Here is an 18,007-nt window from a genome sequence, read left to right on the forward strand (position 1 = left end):
ATTAAAAAAAAAAAAAAAAGAAAATGCAGTGGTATTTTAGAAGAACATTTAACAACTAGGAAGATATTTCTGTGGTTAAGTGTTATATTATTAAGGAAAAAAATCCTGTTTCAGAACAGCATATAGAATAATCACATTTTCATTAAGAAGCAAAAAGATTTATCCATTTATCCACATCTCTGCTTTTTATCGTTAAAAGACATTAATAGCAGTTCTCTCTTCGTGTAAACACTTTAGTATCTTCATTTTGCTTCTCAGTATTTTCTAAAAAATTTTTCTTTTTTTACAATGAGCACATACTTCTTTCATAGCATGCAAAAACAAATCAATTATACCTTTCCCTCTCATCATAAGTATTAAAACAGAAGTGGAAAGCTAGATAAAGCAAGGTGTTTTCACCAGGCAAATATTTTCAAAGTCTAGATTGAAAATTGAGCGTTGGTTTTACTTTTCATTAAAAATGGTAAAGTTGACAAAATATGCTTGTGGAATGTAAAACTGTACCCAACTATAATGAGATAAGTACAATTTTTTTAAAAAGATAATTGATGCTGAATTCAATCCAATTCCCTATGGCTGGGTTGCCTGGAGTCATTCTCGACTTTATTATCACACAATTTTTCTTGACTCAGTATCTCGAAGCTTTGTGGATAAAAAAGTCGAAGGAACATGTGGCTGTTACTGTGAGTAATGACTTTTCTTTTTTCTGGCTGGCTCTCTGAGTAGTTTATCATTACTTGTGGCAGCTTTTAAACACAATCTTATCATCTATCTTCATTTTCTCTTTTGTACAGTAATTCCAATTGTCTTTCATTAATTTTTGCATGTTAACCTATTTGGCTTGAGGGGAATTCTCAACCTCAATATTAGTATAAAAAAGAAAATTGTGAAAGAACATGGGAATTTTTCTTCTAAGAATCATTTTGAGATGCTGTTGGCATATGAAATAGCATCCCAAATGGGAAGATAATATCCTTGTTAATCAAAAAACTATTTAAAAACTCAATTAACAGAACATTATGCTATATAATTAATCTTCATTGCATATCAACGATTTCCTTCCCATCCCCCCCCCCCCACAAAGCAGTTAATAAATCTTTGAATTTTATAGTAATAATCAATAGGGTCAGTTTCATAATATCAAGTAAGCTAGCCATAGAAGATAATCAGACACTTTTCCTCTGCCTGAAATAATTAAGTCAAAATCATCAGAAGTCTCCTTTATTCTCAAGTGTTGGGTATGCAGAGCCTTTGAGTAAAATTTCAACAGCAAAACAAAACAAGGAGGAGAAGAAGGAGAAGGAGGAGTAGAAAGAAGAAGAGGAAGAGGAAAAAGTATTCATGTGGTCTGACTTTCAAGAAATCAGGGTTGAAAAAAGTAAACCCAACAATACATACAGTTCTGAGAAAAAATTAAATGACTTAGAATCTGAGATAAGCTATCCTTGAATAAGCCTACACTGGCTGTTTCAGAAGTGCCATGTTTTAAATTTCTACACGGGGTTTATAACCAAAGGATTTTTGGTTCACATGTGTTAAAAGGATACAAGGAACAAATTTACAAGACACTCAAAATGCACAATCCAAAATTAATCATGATAAAGCTTTCTGTGTGTTTCCTTTCAGTCTTTAAAAATATTAATATATGTTTGATCATATTATATACCTATGAGCATTACCCTGTAAGTGCTGGGGATAGACAAAAAGCAAACCCCTTGCTTCCTGATTTACATTTACACGTATAGCCCTTGTAGACAGACTCACACAGATGAAATGAATCACTTCCCAGCTTATTTGCTTGGTAGGGGGTTTTCAATTTTTATACACTAATCCTCTTAATTTTTATGCTATTCAATTAGTTCCCTTTACCATATGATTTTATTCTGAATTGTTCTGAGAGTGGATGGCTTCTTTCAGAAGGGTATTATGAGCCTTTAGGGCAGGTAATTTCACTGTATAAAGGTTTACCAAATTCACATGAAATTTGTCTCTCTATTCAACCCCAACGTCCTTTCTCTCTGACCTGCTGATATCAACTCCCCCTAAAATAATAAATGACATAAGAAGAGAATGGGGGAAGAAAGAGAAAGAAGCCACTTCTTGGTCTATACTTTGGAAGGGTCCACCCCTCTTCTTCTTGACCAAGAATTTGATGGTGTAAGAAGACACAAACATCTCCTTTATAAACCCCACATATATTCAGGGATTAATAATTTCTAATCAGTATGCCAAACGCATAGGGATGGCATGTTGAGTTTTCTGAAATGTGTTCCCAGAAAAACACTTAGTGAATCTTAAGAAAGGAAGTCAGATACTTTAGTTTTAACTAATCTGTACTAATCAAAAACTGGAGATCATGGGTCTCACCTAATTCGGTTATAAATTTGTTGTTTTTAAAAAGAATACCTGCTATGTACTGAGGGCTTACTCTATGCCAGGCACTCTGGTAGGCACCTTGCAAATATTGTTTCTAAGTTGTTCAAATAGCTTACAAGGTAAAAAGAAAAACTGAGCCCAGGAAAGATTGAAATATGTGGTTTGCTGACTGCATCTCTGCAAATACCAAACAAGCAAAGTCACCTCCACGTACCATTAGTAGACAGAAGGAAGTAGGCTGCGTTCTGCTGAGGGAGCCATCTTATTTTATTGATTTTTTCTTCTATTTCTAAACTCTTCAGGTAATCGAACTCGGGTTCATGGCTCTGGAATGTGCTGTAAACATTGTATTCACCCCTACGATGAACCTGATTTTTACTCTGTAGGAAGGGAAAAAGAACAGACACACACACACACAACACACACAAAAGATGAAATCACATAAGCCAACTGCAAATTTGCCAATTGATTCTTTTTCTGGGCAGAGACATGGGGAGGGATGGGCCGGTCATGTCACTGTAGAATGAGGGCAGACCCATGGCAACAAGTTTACCTTAGCTGAGTGACCTCCACAGCATCTGATCATGTACCCCTATTGGTGAATATTGGCACCTCCTATATACATACATTTATAAATTATATACATGAACTTCGGTACTAATATATGGTATACATAACATATACATAAAAATTGATGTTAAAATAGGACACAATTCAAAAATACATATAAATGGATATTCTAATATTTTTTTTCTACATCTTAATGGATGTCTTGGACATGCTCAGGACTGATCTATCCCACACTGATGTCCACAGTGACATACATCAGTCCCTCACAAAGACTATAAAACCATGGCATCTGCACGTGTTTCTGGCCTTTTAAAATCTCACCAGAACCTCACAGAGTCTCTGAGAAGTAGGGAGGGTGGGGAAATTGACAGAAAAAGTTGAGAGGTAGTAAAATGACCTCTCCGGGTCACACAGCTTATACACAGCAGATCTGGGCATCAGATCTCCCCCACCCCTTTTTTCCCTCCCTCGTGTAATTGACAAAACAGACTTGAGTGCAGAGATGCCACATGAACCCCTAGAAAATTTATCAGGCTCTATTTGCAGCTTTCACCCCTCCCGATTATGCACAGTGCAAACAGGAGGAACTAGGTAAAGAATGCGGTAACGAAAATTAGAGAAGAGAATCTGCAGAAGGGGTTGGGGCAGAAGAAGTGTGGAGAGGAGGAAAAAGAGGGTGTTAAAGAAAGAGAAGAAGGGGAAAAAGAAAAGACAGGTTTTATTTCAGGGGTTTTAGGACCTTATTACCAGGAGCTTCCAGATTCAGGCTTTGGAAAACCATGCTCGCAAATTCAAATTCAGGCCTTATTGAACATGTGTTGAAAGAGTCTGACTCTGAGGATTAAGACTCCATTAAAAAAATTATATTTCTGGATGGATATTAACCATTCAAACCAAAATCTCCACTTACTCCATCTGATGGGTGATGGTGCTGATGCCGTGTTCGATGTATTTGCGGGGCACTGAGGTTCCTACGAGCAAATTTTCCAGGAGCGTGACTTGTGAGAAGTCATGCACAGAGGTCGGGGCTGGGGTGGGGGGGGGGAGGGGGTGCAGCGGGCCTGTTGTCACCTGGCTTTGTTTCTCAGGCTTAGCGTTCATCCCAACCCAAAGCCTCGCCACAAAGCCACTAAACGGTATGTTTCACTCCTCGACATTTATTTTTTTATTGAACAAAACCACTCTCCTTTGGAAAATGTGTCCCCCTTCATTCTACCAATGAATCATGCTTCCTAAATGTTTCAGTCCATTAAAATAGGTGAAACCTATAAATAGCTAACGGAAATCGTGGTGCGGAATATTCTTGGCAACACTCTGCCTTGGGTAATTTATGCTAAATGGCTGCTCCGGTTCTTCTTTATCATCACTATGAACCTAATTGGATTTTTTTTTTTTTAAACTGAAGATCTTAAAAATCAGTTTTAAAAGGACTTTAAATGCTGATATCCTGCTTACTACAGAGACAGCCAGTCCACCTTAACAATAAATTTATAAGAGTGTTGATTTGCTACCATCCAAATCAGACTGTCAAGTGTGTGTATCATGTGCCAGACCAATTAGCACTAGGCAGTTCTGGAAAAGCAGGAAAAATTCCAGGTCACGAAGAGCTATTAGTTTCCACTTGCCAACCACATTTTCGTTGTTTCCAGGGCCAATGGAATAGGCTGGGTGCCTGATTTAATGCTGAACACTTGAATTTATACAGAACCCCGAGGGATTATGATGCCCTTATAGAAATTAATTGCAAATAATGTGCAATTACCAAATATATCACCTCTAAATGAGGCTTTCCTTTTTTTTGGGGGGGGGGAGGTGTAACATAAATGACTTTGAGGCACAGAGGAGGTTTAAATTGCTAGGGAAGTCTCTTGTGGAACCTTCCTCTCGCACTGGGCCTCCCCCCTACTCTGTGCTGGTGATTCTCTGAGGCGGGAACAGATGGGAGAGGTCCTAGAACAGGCACCGGCCTGCTGGAAGCTCTAGGACCATGCCAGGGAGACCCAGGAAATCAGATTGGGACATAATTTCATTCTGGCAAAACAGAAGCGGACACCAAAAAACTCAATTATATGAAAAAGAGAAACAATTCCTACTGGAGTTCAAGCCTCAGGAGGAAATGGGATTTTTGAGATTCAATGCACTCCAAGTTCGAGCTCCTGCTCAGAATGCATGCAACACTGAGCTCCAGGGACCTCTGCATCACCTAAAGAAAAACATATGCCACGTGCATTGCTCAGATGTCATTTTGTGGGATTTCACTCTGTTTGGTAGGGTGAGCTATCACTGTCTTCTCTACTGACCCACGGTGTCCTTTTTACATCTACTGGCAAAGAGCTGGATTTTTTTTTCCCCTCCTACATATTGGGCAGGAGCACCTGAAATTAGGAGAATTAATTGCAATGGCTGGGGGATAAATTCCACTCAAAAAGGAGTTCTCTGTTCAACAAGCACCCATGGAATTTTGCAGGTCAGATGGGAAGTGAGGTCGTTTTGAATGTGCAACACCCAGGTTTGGAAACATTAGGCCATGCCCAGGAAAGGCTCTATTATCAGGTGCTTTTATGAGCCTGAATGTGGAACTGTTGATGTTAATGACTTTTTGGCAGTTTTTAGTTTGCTAGCAAAGCAGCAATGTTAAGGGCGACACATGAGGATTAAGGAACAGTAGGAGGCCTCCTTTAAAAAGAGAAGAAAATGGGCATTTTGCATTCACTGCCACTTACCTCCTGCTCTCGTTGAAATATTACAACCCGACCCCCCTTGTCCCCTGTCGCTAGTAATTCTCCCGTGTGGTTGAATTCTACCGTAGAGATAATGTCAGCTGAAAAGGAGAAGACAAAGGCAATTAAAGTAACTGCACACTTACTTTGAAACGATAGATAATAGATATACTTTTCTGTGCATTTAAGGGCTCAGGGCTTTGTCTCTGCAGTGGAATTTACAAGGATTTTATGTTCTGTATTTTAAGTGCCACTAGAAGTGGCATTTGAGAAAGTAGATTTTCTAGGAGACCACTGCAGTGTGGTCTCTTGGAACGTCTGGAGAGAACAAAAGGGAAAAGCACAAACAGACCTTTTTGTTTGGGGCAAGAGAAAATGCATTTCCTTAATAATGGCTCCTGGAAATGACATTTTTTTTTTTTGGACAATTTCTACCAACCATAGACTGTTAACCCACCCAGGGCCCTTTTGCATTCCCCTCTCTTCTCCAAGGAAGAACCTCCCCAAACAGGTTTCAGTTGTGGCTGAAGACTGTGATGAAGCCGGCCTTGGGGCATTTCACTGAAGCTCAGACATGGAAAATGAAGGGAGGGAGCCTGAAGACATCACTGGGCCACCAGCAGTCAGGAATTCAGAAAGGACCCCACGTATCCTCCCTTGACCCATGCTCCCTCCTTCCTGGTGAACCCAACACACTCTTCTGGAAGAGCACGGCCTTATTCCAACCCCAACACCAAGGTGCTGAGAAAGAGGGTCAGGAGGTCAGAGGACAGAGGGCAATTTGTACTCCGTATTTCAAAACGAAGAAAATACACAAGCGCCGGGAACTCAGATAACAGATAATTGCTGAAGGAATGCCAGCCTGCCAGGTCTTTCTTCAATCCTGGTTACCCCCGAGAAACATGGACAGGTAAATTACCTATGATTGGATTTATTAGGGCTATTTTTAGAAAAATGTCAGAGGTTAATTCCCCTGCAATTATTCCCCTGCAGGGCTCCAACAATTGCTACCGAGAGTGCAAATGAGTTAAAAAAAAAAAAAAAAAGAGGTAGGGGAATTATGACGATGGCCTTTGACAGAGGAACATTCTGAAGATTATGTCCATGTGAAGAAAGCAAAGGAGAAACAGTGAGGTGGAAAACTAAGGCAATTACCCCTGAATAATTCAAGTCTCAAATCTCAATTTAATATCATCATTTCAGGATTTTCTTTGTATGCCTGATTTATTCAGGTAAGTAGTGTAAATTCTCCACTTTGCATGTAACTGTCCCTTTCCATATATGAACATGCATCTAATGGCTATTCTTGGTGCGGAAGTAAAAAGGATAAGCCCAAGTCACCGTCACTTTAAAGCAGGGGACCTTTAAAAGAACAAATCATGACTTCCTGGATGACTAGCTCCAGGGTAGCAAATTCAAAGCCCTACAGAGCCAAGAGGCATCATGAAGTGAACTACAGTAGGTGAAGTAGAAAGCTTGGGTTCCCTCTTAAGGGTAAGTGGCTATGCAGCTTAAGCCAATAGTAGACATGAACAGCAACATGTGTTGCTAGATATTTTGATGTTTTTATAAGAAGCTATAAATCCAGATTTTATGCACAAATCTCTTAAATTACATATATTGTCAGCTATTTTTTTCGAAGCCATGACATTAAAAAAATCATCTTGTCTGTGGGCTATGTTTTTTGAGTCACCAGTTTATGACCTTTGATCTAGACAATCTTCAGAAAAGGCCACCCCGTTCCTTATTGATGATGTCAACTAGAAATCTAGTCCATTCACTCAGGAAGACTCCTCCAAGTGAATACTACCTTTAAGGAAACACAAAATAATCTGTGTGGTTACTCAGATCCTGATGTAACTTTAGCAGTCCAGGTCTGTAGCCAGTGCCCATTGAGAAGAAAGCCCAGTGAGGCTGGGAAGCCAGCACCTTAAGTGAATTATCAGACCACTTTCCTTTGTCAGAGTTTATGAATCTTAGCAAAGCACTATCACATAAAGAGGAGAGAAGAAGGCTGCTTGGTGTTTGCAGTTGGCACAGAATGCCTTGGGAGAATCAATCGAGCACTAGGATTCACTTCTAACACTAGTTACTGCTTCTGGCTTTTCAGTGAGTCAGCAATGTGGTCATTCACAAAGTTTCCTGACTTGGGCAGAATCTAAAGTAGACGTGGCTGTTTCTTCTCACTTGAGACTTACATCAGGTACCTTAGTATGAGGCAAAGCTCTTAAAGTGTTTTAGACGTAAACACCTCCCAGAAGGAAAGAGTGGTGGGGAGGCCAAGCCTATAGGTTACCAGAGTCACACTTGTGCCTTTTGGGGCCAAAAAGTGGCTTAACTGCAGTCTACACTCTTCCTCTCAGCAACAATGTTGACAGAGACTCCAGAGTTCTAGATGGTACCCTGAGAACTTGTAAATTCTCATCTTGTAAGTTGGCCCTTCCCTTTTAGTGAAGTTGGGTATCAGAAGGAAGAGTTAAGTGCCTTTTCTAACGTCAGCCTCTGGCTCACATTCCAAGAAAACGTTACTCCCCAGGAAACAAAATTCACCCTCCCAGGGATGACGTACACATTTGTCTTCTTACCCAGACTCCCTGAGAAAAAGGGAGTGAAAAATTCATTCTCCCTTTAGGAGGTACACAGGTCAAAACAAGGTAGACTCAAGCTCACATCTGAGCCACATGATCCAAGCCAGTGTTACTAGAACTCTGTATTATGTGGGATCCAGGCACAGCCCCAACTGATAAACATGTCCCATTTGTTTTCCAAATGTTATAATTATTTGTGCTGTGCCTCCCTTGAGAACCTCACGAGAGAAAGGGTGATTGACATGGCAGGATTCTGAAATTCTTCAATCCTCTTGCCAAATCCTTAGCTTTATATTTTAATCCTGCCAGGTAGTTGGTCTGTATATTAGCTTGTTTATATCTAGCTATTGTCTACCTCCCTTCAGAGCATAGGCTACTGCAGCTCAGGTTAATACCTGTTTTGAACTTTCATGTTTCCTGGCTCATTTCTCATCCCTAAGCCAGTAGGTGTAACCAGAATACTTTACTGCCCCATCCATCTTTGCATATCTTCATCTATGACTGTTTAATAATTGATGCAAACCTCATGAATCACCCCACATTCCAATTTCAAGATACTGAAACTTCTGATTCAAATACTCTTGTTTGCAACAGGCTTGTGGTAGAGGAGAAATTTCTTGATAAATTAGAAAACCCACGCTGATGAAGACAAAATAACTCTTCCTGAGCATGACAGTAAACTAGCAAACTTGGGACAAAAACTTCATCTGAAATCATGGTCAAAAGAAATCAATTCATCAATTCAACATGGCTTTCATCTTTTAAACAGTATGTGTATACAACAACTCATTTTATCAAATACCGAGCTGAATCACACCATTCTAATAAAGCTATAAACTTGACCATTTCCCCTCTATCCTATAGAGATGTGGATGAAGTGCATGTTTTTTTTTACTAAAAACAAAAAAACAGAGGCCAAAAACAGTTATGGAGGTCAAATGTAGTTAACATGATTTTTTTAAAGGAAACCCTGGGAGGTATGACGTTTGCCCTGTTCCACATTTATTTGTGCTGATTTAATTTCCACAAGATGGTGGCCTCGTAACCCCATTTCTAGTGCAAGAGGCACTGCTAAGACGGAGTTTTTCTTTTTTAAAATCAATCTCTGCTTCTTACAAAGGTTCCAGACAAGTAAATTCATACATACAGTCTCCATTTACCTGAATAATAGAAATTGACTTGGCTATTTTATGCCTGTGATTAGGCTGAAGAAATAGAGGGAACCCCTAGTGACTACCCTAGTCTCTCACAGTACCATGCTGGGCTGGCGTCTACACAACGCCTGGGCTGGGCACAGTGATTAGGCGATGCCCAATTCAAAGAGCAGGGACTGTAGATAAAATGATGGCTCAGTTTAGACCTGGAGAGGACCTAAACCCAAATCCTCTAGTGGGACAAGGTCTACCGACCAGGTCACTAGCACTGGCCTCTCTGCATCAATCATAGGGATTCAAATGAGAGAGTAATTTAATTTAGCCTTCAGAGCCCATTAAATGTTTTATCTTTCATCTAAGCAACATTTGGGAGATAATACTATGAAGTCATTTACTCTACTTATATCAGCTGGTTAGTTCTGCCCACTCAAGAGTTGGCTTTCTTCCTGATGATAAGCTCGGCTCTAAGCAGAGCTGTCTGCTTCTTCAGTGAGGATGAGGACACCTTCAGCTAGGTGGAAAACAGATGTTGCAGTGGAGGACAGCGGTGAAATATAGTTGGTTGTGGGAAAGTGTGTGCTGAGACAATCTGGGAGGTCACTTCCAGGCTGAAGTGCTGTGATTAATTGCCAGTGGGTCCTGCATTGCATGGTGGGGGAGCAGGGGACAGCACACGTACCCTTTGTCATCACTACATAGGGGCTTGTAGCTAGATTGGCAATGACTGTGTGGCTCATTAAATAAATAGGGGAGTCTCAGGCTCCCAGTGGGAATTAAAATTACTCCTTCTGTCTATGTAAAACTGTGGCCTCCTTCGTGGGTTTTGGTTCATAGCCCAAAGCCAGCCTCCATTATCTCAGATAAGGTTTTCTCTAGTAAAATTTGATAAATGAAATAGTGTGTTGGAGTATACTTTCTATCAAAATGGGGGGAGAAAATGAAGTCTGGTTATGGCCAAACAAAATATGCCCAAATACTGCTACTGGGATTGTGTCAAAATGGCCTGCTTCTTGAAAAAGTTTAGTATATTGTAAAATTAAAAAAAAAAAAACAAAACGAACCCAACCAGGCAATAACACAGTACATGTATGATGACTGTAATCTTTAAAAAGTATTTTCATTTTAAAATATATCTTTTTTAACTGGTAAAGCAATATACACTTGTTAAAACTTCCATTAATACCAAGATGATACTTAAAATATAAAATGAAATTTCCCTTACAATCTGACTCCCTGGAAAACAATTGTTAACTCTTATAAATACACACACACTAACAGTCACAGGCCAAAGTCTGTCAGGGAGAATCCAAAATGATGTTTTAGTGTAGGATATGAGTGATTTAATTTATTTTCTTACAGTTTTTTTAAATTTTTCAGGATCCTTTTTTTATGACCATAAATACTCGAACAATTTTTGACAGGTACACAATTTTAAATGGCTTTCAAACTAAATACAAGATTTTAGCGTTTATCTCAGAGATTCCGTAGACTTTTAAAAACATTTCTTTTTAAATTCACATATATTAAAATTCACTTTTTGTGCCTTACAGTTTTATGGGTTTGGATCAATGCATATAGATGTGTATCCACTACCAACAGCATGATATAGAATAGTGTCAGCCCGCCCCACAAGTTCCTTCATACTGCCCCTGTGAACAATTTTTGTAAAAAAGAATAAAATTATGGGAATAAAATAAGCTGACAGGTACTTAAGACCTTCCAAATGTTAAAGATGCTATGCAAATATAGAGGCTTAATAACTACTGGTCTCAATAGGTATGGCTCAACTGGGGGGCAACGATCAGTTCTCACTAGTCAGAGTCAAAGATTTTATTTTTTTAATCTTACTGTTTAGATAACATCACTATTTACTGTTTCTGGAGTGGAGAGAAACTAAATTCATCAATATGCCTTTGTTAGCCTGTATCACAAACTAGGTTTAGGCATGAGGTTTTCTGCCCTTGGACTCAAAGTTTTCTTTGCAATGAAATAGGACTATGTTTGGGTTTTTAGTTTGGTAGTAGCCTTCGCTTCTTAACTTGGTACCACTTATATTCTTGTAGCTCAGTTCTAGAGACAGAAGTAGTAAATATAAAGTTCTGAGTAGTGATAACAAGTGACTCTAATTTTGCTCACCAGTTTTGTTTATTGGCAAGAGCTGCCTAATGAGAAGGATTCTAAGGTCATAGCTGAGCTTGGTGGGAGAGTGTTGAGATTAACTGGCTATGCCTGGCATGGGTATGGGAAGAGCCATTACACATGCCACAAGCTTGCTATCCTGATCTTCTGTGCATGATAGACAGTTCCTGACTGACCCCGAATTGATTCCTTTGTCGCCGACCAGTGTCTGGTATATACATACTGAATCCTTCTCCTTTCATTTGGATATAATTAATTCTGTGCACATTGGTTTTAACTTCGATCTAGTGCTGGTATTTCTCCTATATGAAAGAAAGCAGGTAGAAGGATCCAAGAGTCCCAATTCCCAAGATCTTATCACGACTGCTGCTTCCCATGTAAACAGAGACAGAGTGCTGGAAAGTGGGTGTTGTTTAGACGTCAGCCTGCCCATGAAGACCAAGCTCATTAAAGGCAGGTAATACGTTGTGGTTATTACTCTTAGTTACTCTTGGTTAGCTACTCCTACCCAGTGCCTTTCTTCCTTGCCTGCCTCCTGGTGTAGAGGATGTAAAATCCAGAATCTTCCTTCCCAGCCCCCTGGGTTTAGGGGTGTCCATGTGACCGAATATGGCCTGTGAGGCAAGCAGGAAAGTCTGCTGGGGGGCAAGGAGGCAGAGATTCTGGGGAAAAGTTTTCCTCCCTGAATAAAAAAAGGGAACCAAGTGAGGAGTGGCCTTCTGGCTATGCTGACATACTCCTTGTATACTATTTCCTTTGTATATGATTTTATGTGGTTATGATATGTGAAGGTGTGGCCGCCATCATGTGACCATGAGGTGACAAGCCAAGAGGCTGAATATGAGACATGGAATAAAGGGACAATGTCTTTGGTGACATCACTTAACTACAAAAACCTGCCTCAGGAAGAGCCTGTGTCTGAACTTGTTAAACAATAGATACCCAAGTGGTTTAAGCCACTGTTAGAATATTTTCTATTATTTATAACTCAACACTTACTAATAGACATGTCTTCCATCTTTGTTTTCCTCACAGCACTATGCACAGGGCCAGATTATTAACACAAATTGAATTGGAAATAAGTGAAAGTGGTTCTTTGTCTTGCAACCTCTATGCACAAACTCTCACATACACATTTTTATTTCACTTTATCACATGACCAATTTTCCTTCATAATTGCTTAGTTCTCAGTAGTGAGGTGGTTTGCTTCCCCCCCCCCCCCTTCCCCTGTGTGGAAATGGAACATTACTCTCTAACCATTCAAAAGTGAAAGCAGGTTATTGGGATAGAAGCATCCTCCCACCCTCAATTTATCATGGTATCCATCATAAAATTATGACTTCAGAGGGACCGAGCCAGGCTCTCCTTAGAAGTCAAGTTCTCCTCTGAAGTCTAGGGAGCCCACCATGCTTACTGAGCTGTGAAAATCCAGATGGTGGGAAGCAGGTGAGTAATGAATGCCATGCTGTTTCCATTAAAATGCACACAGCTTCCCCACACTGACCAAATCCCCAGCACTAGCCAGGTCTGAGATAACCCAGGACAGGTGGGTTGATGGAGACTTCCTTTCACTCAAAACAAGTTTCTACCACACAGAAGGGGAGAAGAAAGAATGTTCCCATAGTTGGGACAAAACTTGCCCAAAGGACAAAGTGGTTTTAAAAATTCTAAGTCCTCCAAATATAGAAATATCCAGTGGGAAATCGGTAGCAGTCCAGACTTGCCTACAAGCCTGCATGGTTTATAGTGGGATCTGCTGTCAAGGTATCTACCCTCTGTCACCCACTCTTTCAGAAAGCAGAGGAGTAATTAGCTGCTCAGGCAATGCAAACTCTGTCAATCATTCAGGGCTATTATCTACACAACATAGGTCATCTAGCATGGACCCGAGAGTCAGAGGGACTCTGGGTCCAAAATGGGAAAGTTCATCCTATCTGGGGGTCTATATAGCAGCTTTTGGGTAGGCATTGTGTTACCCAAACATACATAATGTGGAGTTTGTCTGGCATGTCTTTGGTCAAAAATTTTTCTGTGCCAGAGGCTGTGATGTCAGAAAGATAGGGCACCTGCCTTGTGGGAGCTGAACTTGCCAGGTTTGTGTGTTGGTTTTAATATCATTTATTTAGGGAAGCCTGGTATGACTTCTCCCCAAACCCAAGCAGCCTCCATTTACTATGCAGCTTCACTGCCCCCCATTCTTCCCCTTCATAACAGTCCTCACCACTTACCATTAGCAATTACAATGGTAATGGAAACATTTTAAATGCCTTTCTTAGTCTCTGAATTGAAAACCCAATAAGGAACTTGTTCATCACTGAACCTTCAGTGCCAAGCTTAGTGTCTTAATATGCAATAGATGCATCTTAATTATTTTCTTGAATCGATCACCAAAGGAGAGCTCAAGAGAAGCAACACCAAAGTGGACCATCACATAGAGAATAACCCAGAACAAAGTGTAAACAAACAAAACATATATGCTGGATGAATGTTAGAAACATATTTTAAGGGGTGTGAGACAAGGGCACGCTCTTATTTTGGAATGAGTATTTTACGACTTTAGAACCACATAGATTGATCAGTAAAGTACAGATTTTATCCTAAAAGCCTCTGTCATATTGGCAGGGATTGGAATGTCCTATGAATCACAGGAAGAGAGAAGAGCAAATGGGGTTGGTGAAGAGAAGGTACCGGGAGAGGGCATGGAGGTAGCAATCACACAACCCAAAGTGGATTTGGAGCAAATAGATCTGAAATGCCAGGAATCTATTTACTGACCACTTACTAAGTGCACATCACTGGACTGGGTTCCAGGTATACACTACAAACACAACACACCTGTCTTTACCTTCAAGAAGTGTTCAATCTAGAGGACTGGGAAGCAGTGGTAAATGGGTGAACATAGTAAAACAAAGTTGGAGAAGAGGGTGTTGAAACACCCTATAGTGGAAATGTTTGGGTCAGAGAGTCAGAACCCTAGTTTTGGCCTAGAAGTCAAAAGGAAATCACTACAGAAACTTAAGGTAACTCACATGTCATCCCTATGCCTGCATTCGAGAAATCTCCTATCATTTCTCTAAAGGACAAATTGAACAATAAATACAATATATCTGTGTGCTTAATTCTACATGGTCTTAAAGAATTAAAGAAGAATGGAGTCGGACAAGATTTGGATTTCCCCCCTAAACCATGAAATTTCTATGTCAAACACAATAAAGATACTGCTAACAATTTACAAGGTATTACAAAATGATGGTTTTTCAATGGTTTTAGCAAAGAAAATGGAAAATATTAGAAGCAAATGTGCCATTTACAACTCTATGAATCAGTATTTCTCTTTGTCTGTTTTCCTCTCTCTCTCCTCTTCTCCTCCCTCCCTCCATTCCTTCCTTTCTCTCTGGCTAGGAGTTGTGGTGTTTTTAAGATTATAAAAATATATTACTCTTGGGAGCCTGGCTGGCTCAGTCAGTGAAGCATGTCACTCTTGATCTCAGGGTTGTAATCTGGAGCCCCACGATGGGTGTAGAGATTACTTAAAAACAAAATCTTTAAAACAATATTACTCTCTTTTGGATAATGTCCCTATTTTAAAACACTGAATATAATATATCACATACAGTAGGTAAACAGTAAAAGATAGCATAAAGAAGTGTGTGCTGATTTCCCTCACCAGCATGACCCAAATTTTAATAAATATTCATCAGGAAAAGGCACTATGGTACATACTTACTGCTTTTTTATAACCATTGAAAATTGGATATTTAAAAAAATCCATTATATCTGATTTCATGTTCACTTGGCAGTTAGATATCAACTATAAAATGTAGAAAAAGCAGGAAATACTAAATGTTGATAGACTTATTCATGGTTCATTTATTCACTCAAAAAATATTCAAGGACCACATATATTATGTGTCAAACACTACATTATGTATTAAGTGTACATCAATTAATAAAACATACTAAATATCTGTCTTTAGGGAACTTCTTTTCTACTTGTGGAGAAAAAATAATAGTCAATGAGCATAGTAAATCACATCATATGTAATGTACTCTGGGAAACAAACATAGCTGATTAAGGGAGATTAAGAATTCATGGAGCACCTGGGTGGCTTAGTTGGTTAAACATCTGATTCTTGATTTTGACTCAGGGCATGATCTCACCATCACGGATCGAGCCCCGCGTTGGGCTCCACACTGAGGTGTGGAGCCTGCTTAAGATTCTCTCTCTCTCCCTCTGTTCCTGTGTGCTCTTTGTCTCTTTCTCTCTCTCAAAACAAACCCCCCCCCCATAAAAAAAAACCAAAACAAAAACAAAACACCAAAAAATGTATTCTGAAGGTAGGTGGGAGGCTTAGATTTTAAATAAGGTGATTGTGATAGGCCATACTGAGCAGATTTGAAAGCGGTGAGGGAGGTCACTCTATGGGTATCTGAAGGAAGAGTGCTCCAGACAGGGAATAGACAGTGAGAAGACCCTAAGAGAGAAGCAGGCCTGTGTCAGCAGATCGGGGTAGCTGGAGCAGTGCAAACCAGGAAAAAATGAGGTGTTCAGTATTTGCAGACCATAGCAGGCACTTTGGCTTTTACTAAAAGTGAAATAGGCACAACTATGTAAATATTTAATACCACTAAACTGTATACCTAAAGATGGTTAACTGGTAAATTTTGTGTTAGGTTCATTTTACCACAGTTTTTTAAAAAGTGAGGAGGGGTGTCTGGGTGGCTCAGTTGGTTAAGGGTCCAACTATGGATCAGGTCATAATCTAAGGTTTGTGAGTTGGAGCCCTGCATTGAGCTCTCTCCTGTCAGCACGGCTTCGGATCCTCTGTCTTCCTCTCTCTCTGCCCCTTCCCCACTTATGCTCTCTCTTTCTCTCAAAAATAAATATTTTTTAAAAAGTGAGGAAAAAATGAAAGGGAAAGCTGCTGGAGGGTACTGGACGGAGGAATGAGATAGTCTGATGTGTTCCAAGTACCAATCTGGCTGTAGAGCTGGGAACAGACTGTGGAGGGCTAAAGCAGGATCATCAGGAAGACTATCGAGATAATCCAGGTGAGAGAGGAGGGTGGCTCAGACCAGGGCCTTGGCAGTCAAGGTGGAGAGCAGTAGTCAGATTCTGGATACATACGGAGTCAACATGACAGGATTTGCAGATGGACTGGTTACGGGGTATCAAAGAGAGAATTCGAGTATGATTCCAAGGTTTCTGCCCTCAGCACCCTCTGCACCTGGCAGGATGAAGCTGCCATCACTGAGATGGGAAGTTTGTGGGCGATTCAGGCATTTTTGGGGCAGGCCAGACACTCATTTAGTTTCAGGCATGGGAAGTAGGAGGGATTTACAAGTAAAGGTACTGAGTAGATAATTGGAAAGAAGGGTTTAGAGTTCAGGAGGGAGTGTGAGTTGGGGATGTAAACTTGGGAGTTATTACCACTTCAGATGATATTTAAAGCTATAGGATTAGATGAGACCTCAGGGAAAGAGTGTATTAAAGGAGAGGAAGACCATGGGCTGAACTTTGGGACACTCCAACATCTAAAAGGTTGGGAGAAGAAGAGGAATCAGGAAAAGAAGAAGGAGCAGAAGAAGGAGAGGCTGGTAAGATAGCAGGAAAATCAAGAAAGCTGAGGGTCCCGAATGCCAGAGAAGAGCAGAAGAGAGAGCCATCAGTCATGCCAAACACTGCTGATAGGCAAGGTCAAAGCCTTCAGGTGGCCTTTGGATTTGAACAATGGAGGTCACTTTTCACCTTGGCAACTATGGTTTCTGTGGATCAGTGGGGGTGGGTTTGGTGGAACCATGGATTGGGCTTCAGAGCTAATGGGAGAAAGTCACTGTGGACACTTCTCTTCAAGGAGTTTTGCTGAGAAGTGTAGCAAAGACATGAGGCAGAAGATGGTATGGGAAGTCAGGTGAACAGAGCATTTTTGTATCAGAGAAACAACAGCATTTGTATTTGCTGATGGAAAGATCAAGCAATGCTTATGGAAAGATGAGCAATGATTAAGGAAAAACGTGGAACAGAATGAACAGATAAGTGAATGCATGAATAAACAAGCCAGTAACTGGTCCACCACTCATAGGCGAAATAAAATCTGATCAGGTTCAATTCCCACCCACAGCCAAAAGATGGTTAGGAAGAAAAATGCTACACAAAATCTATCTTCATATAAGGTTTAAGAGGAGTCTCAAAACATTTAGTATGGCCAAGCATTTCTCCCATAAATCAACATGTCAGATGTCAATGCAATCACCATAAATAAATTAAAAACAAACCTCTTGGTTTTCTTTTTGTTTCTTCTTCCCTTCCTGCTCTTCCTCCTGTCTTTTTCCCCTTTTTTCTTCTTTCCTTCCCTTTCTCTCTTTTTCTTCTTTCCATCCCTCTCTCCTTCCTTTTTCTTCTGAAGCCAGCTGTAGAAAGGACTCATTCCATCTACTACTATGCATCTCTGAGTCCATT

General features: G+C 40.1%; 1 protein-coding gene across 12 annotated transcripts in view; it reads right to left on the reverse strand.

The window, feature by feature from the left end:
* PPP2R2B (protein phosphatase 2 regulatory subunit Bbeta) overlaps nucleotides 1-18,007 on the reverse strand; it is a 425,245-nt gene that overhangs the window by 104,031 nt on the left and 303,207 nt on the right. For all 12 annotated transcript variants that reach the window (XM_047868760.1, XM_047868769.1, XM_047868802.1 and 9 more), the window contains 2 exons: nucleotides 5,670-5,767; nucleotides 2,591-2,756 (listed from right to left, as the gene is read on the reverse strand). In XM_047868760.1, the coding sequence (XP_047724716.1) occupies nucleotides 2,591-2,756; nucleotides 5,670-5,767 (264 nt within the window). The remainder of the gene's footprint in view (nucleotides 1-2,590; nucleotides 2,757-5,669; nucleotides 5,768-18,007) is intronic.

Source organism: Prionailurus viverrinus, chromosome A1 (genome assembly GCF_022837055.1).
Source record: "Prionailurus viverrinus isolate Anna chromosome A1, UM_Priviv_1.0, whole genome shotgun sequence".
Classification (NCBI taxonomy): domain Eukaryota; kingdom Metazoa; phylum Chordata; class Mammalia; order Carnivora; family Felidae; genus Prionailurus; species Prionailurus viverrinus.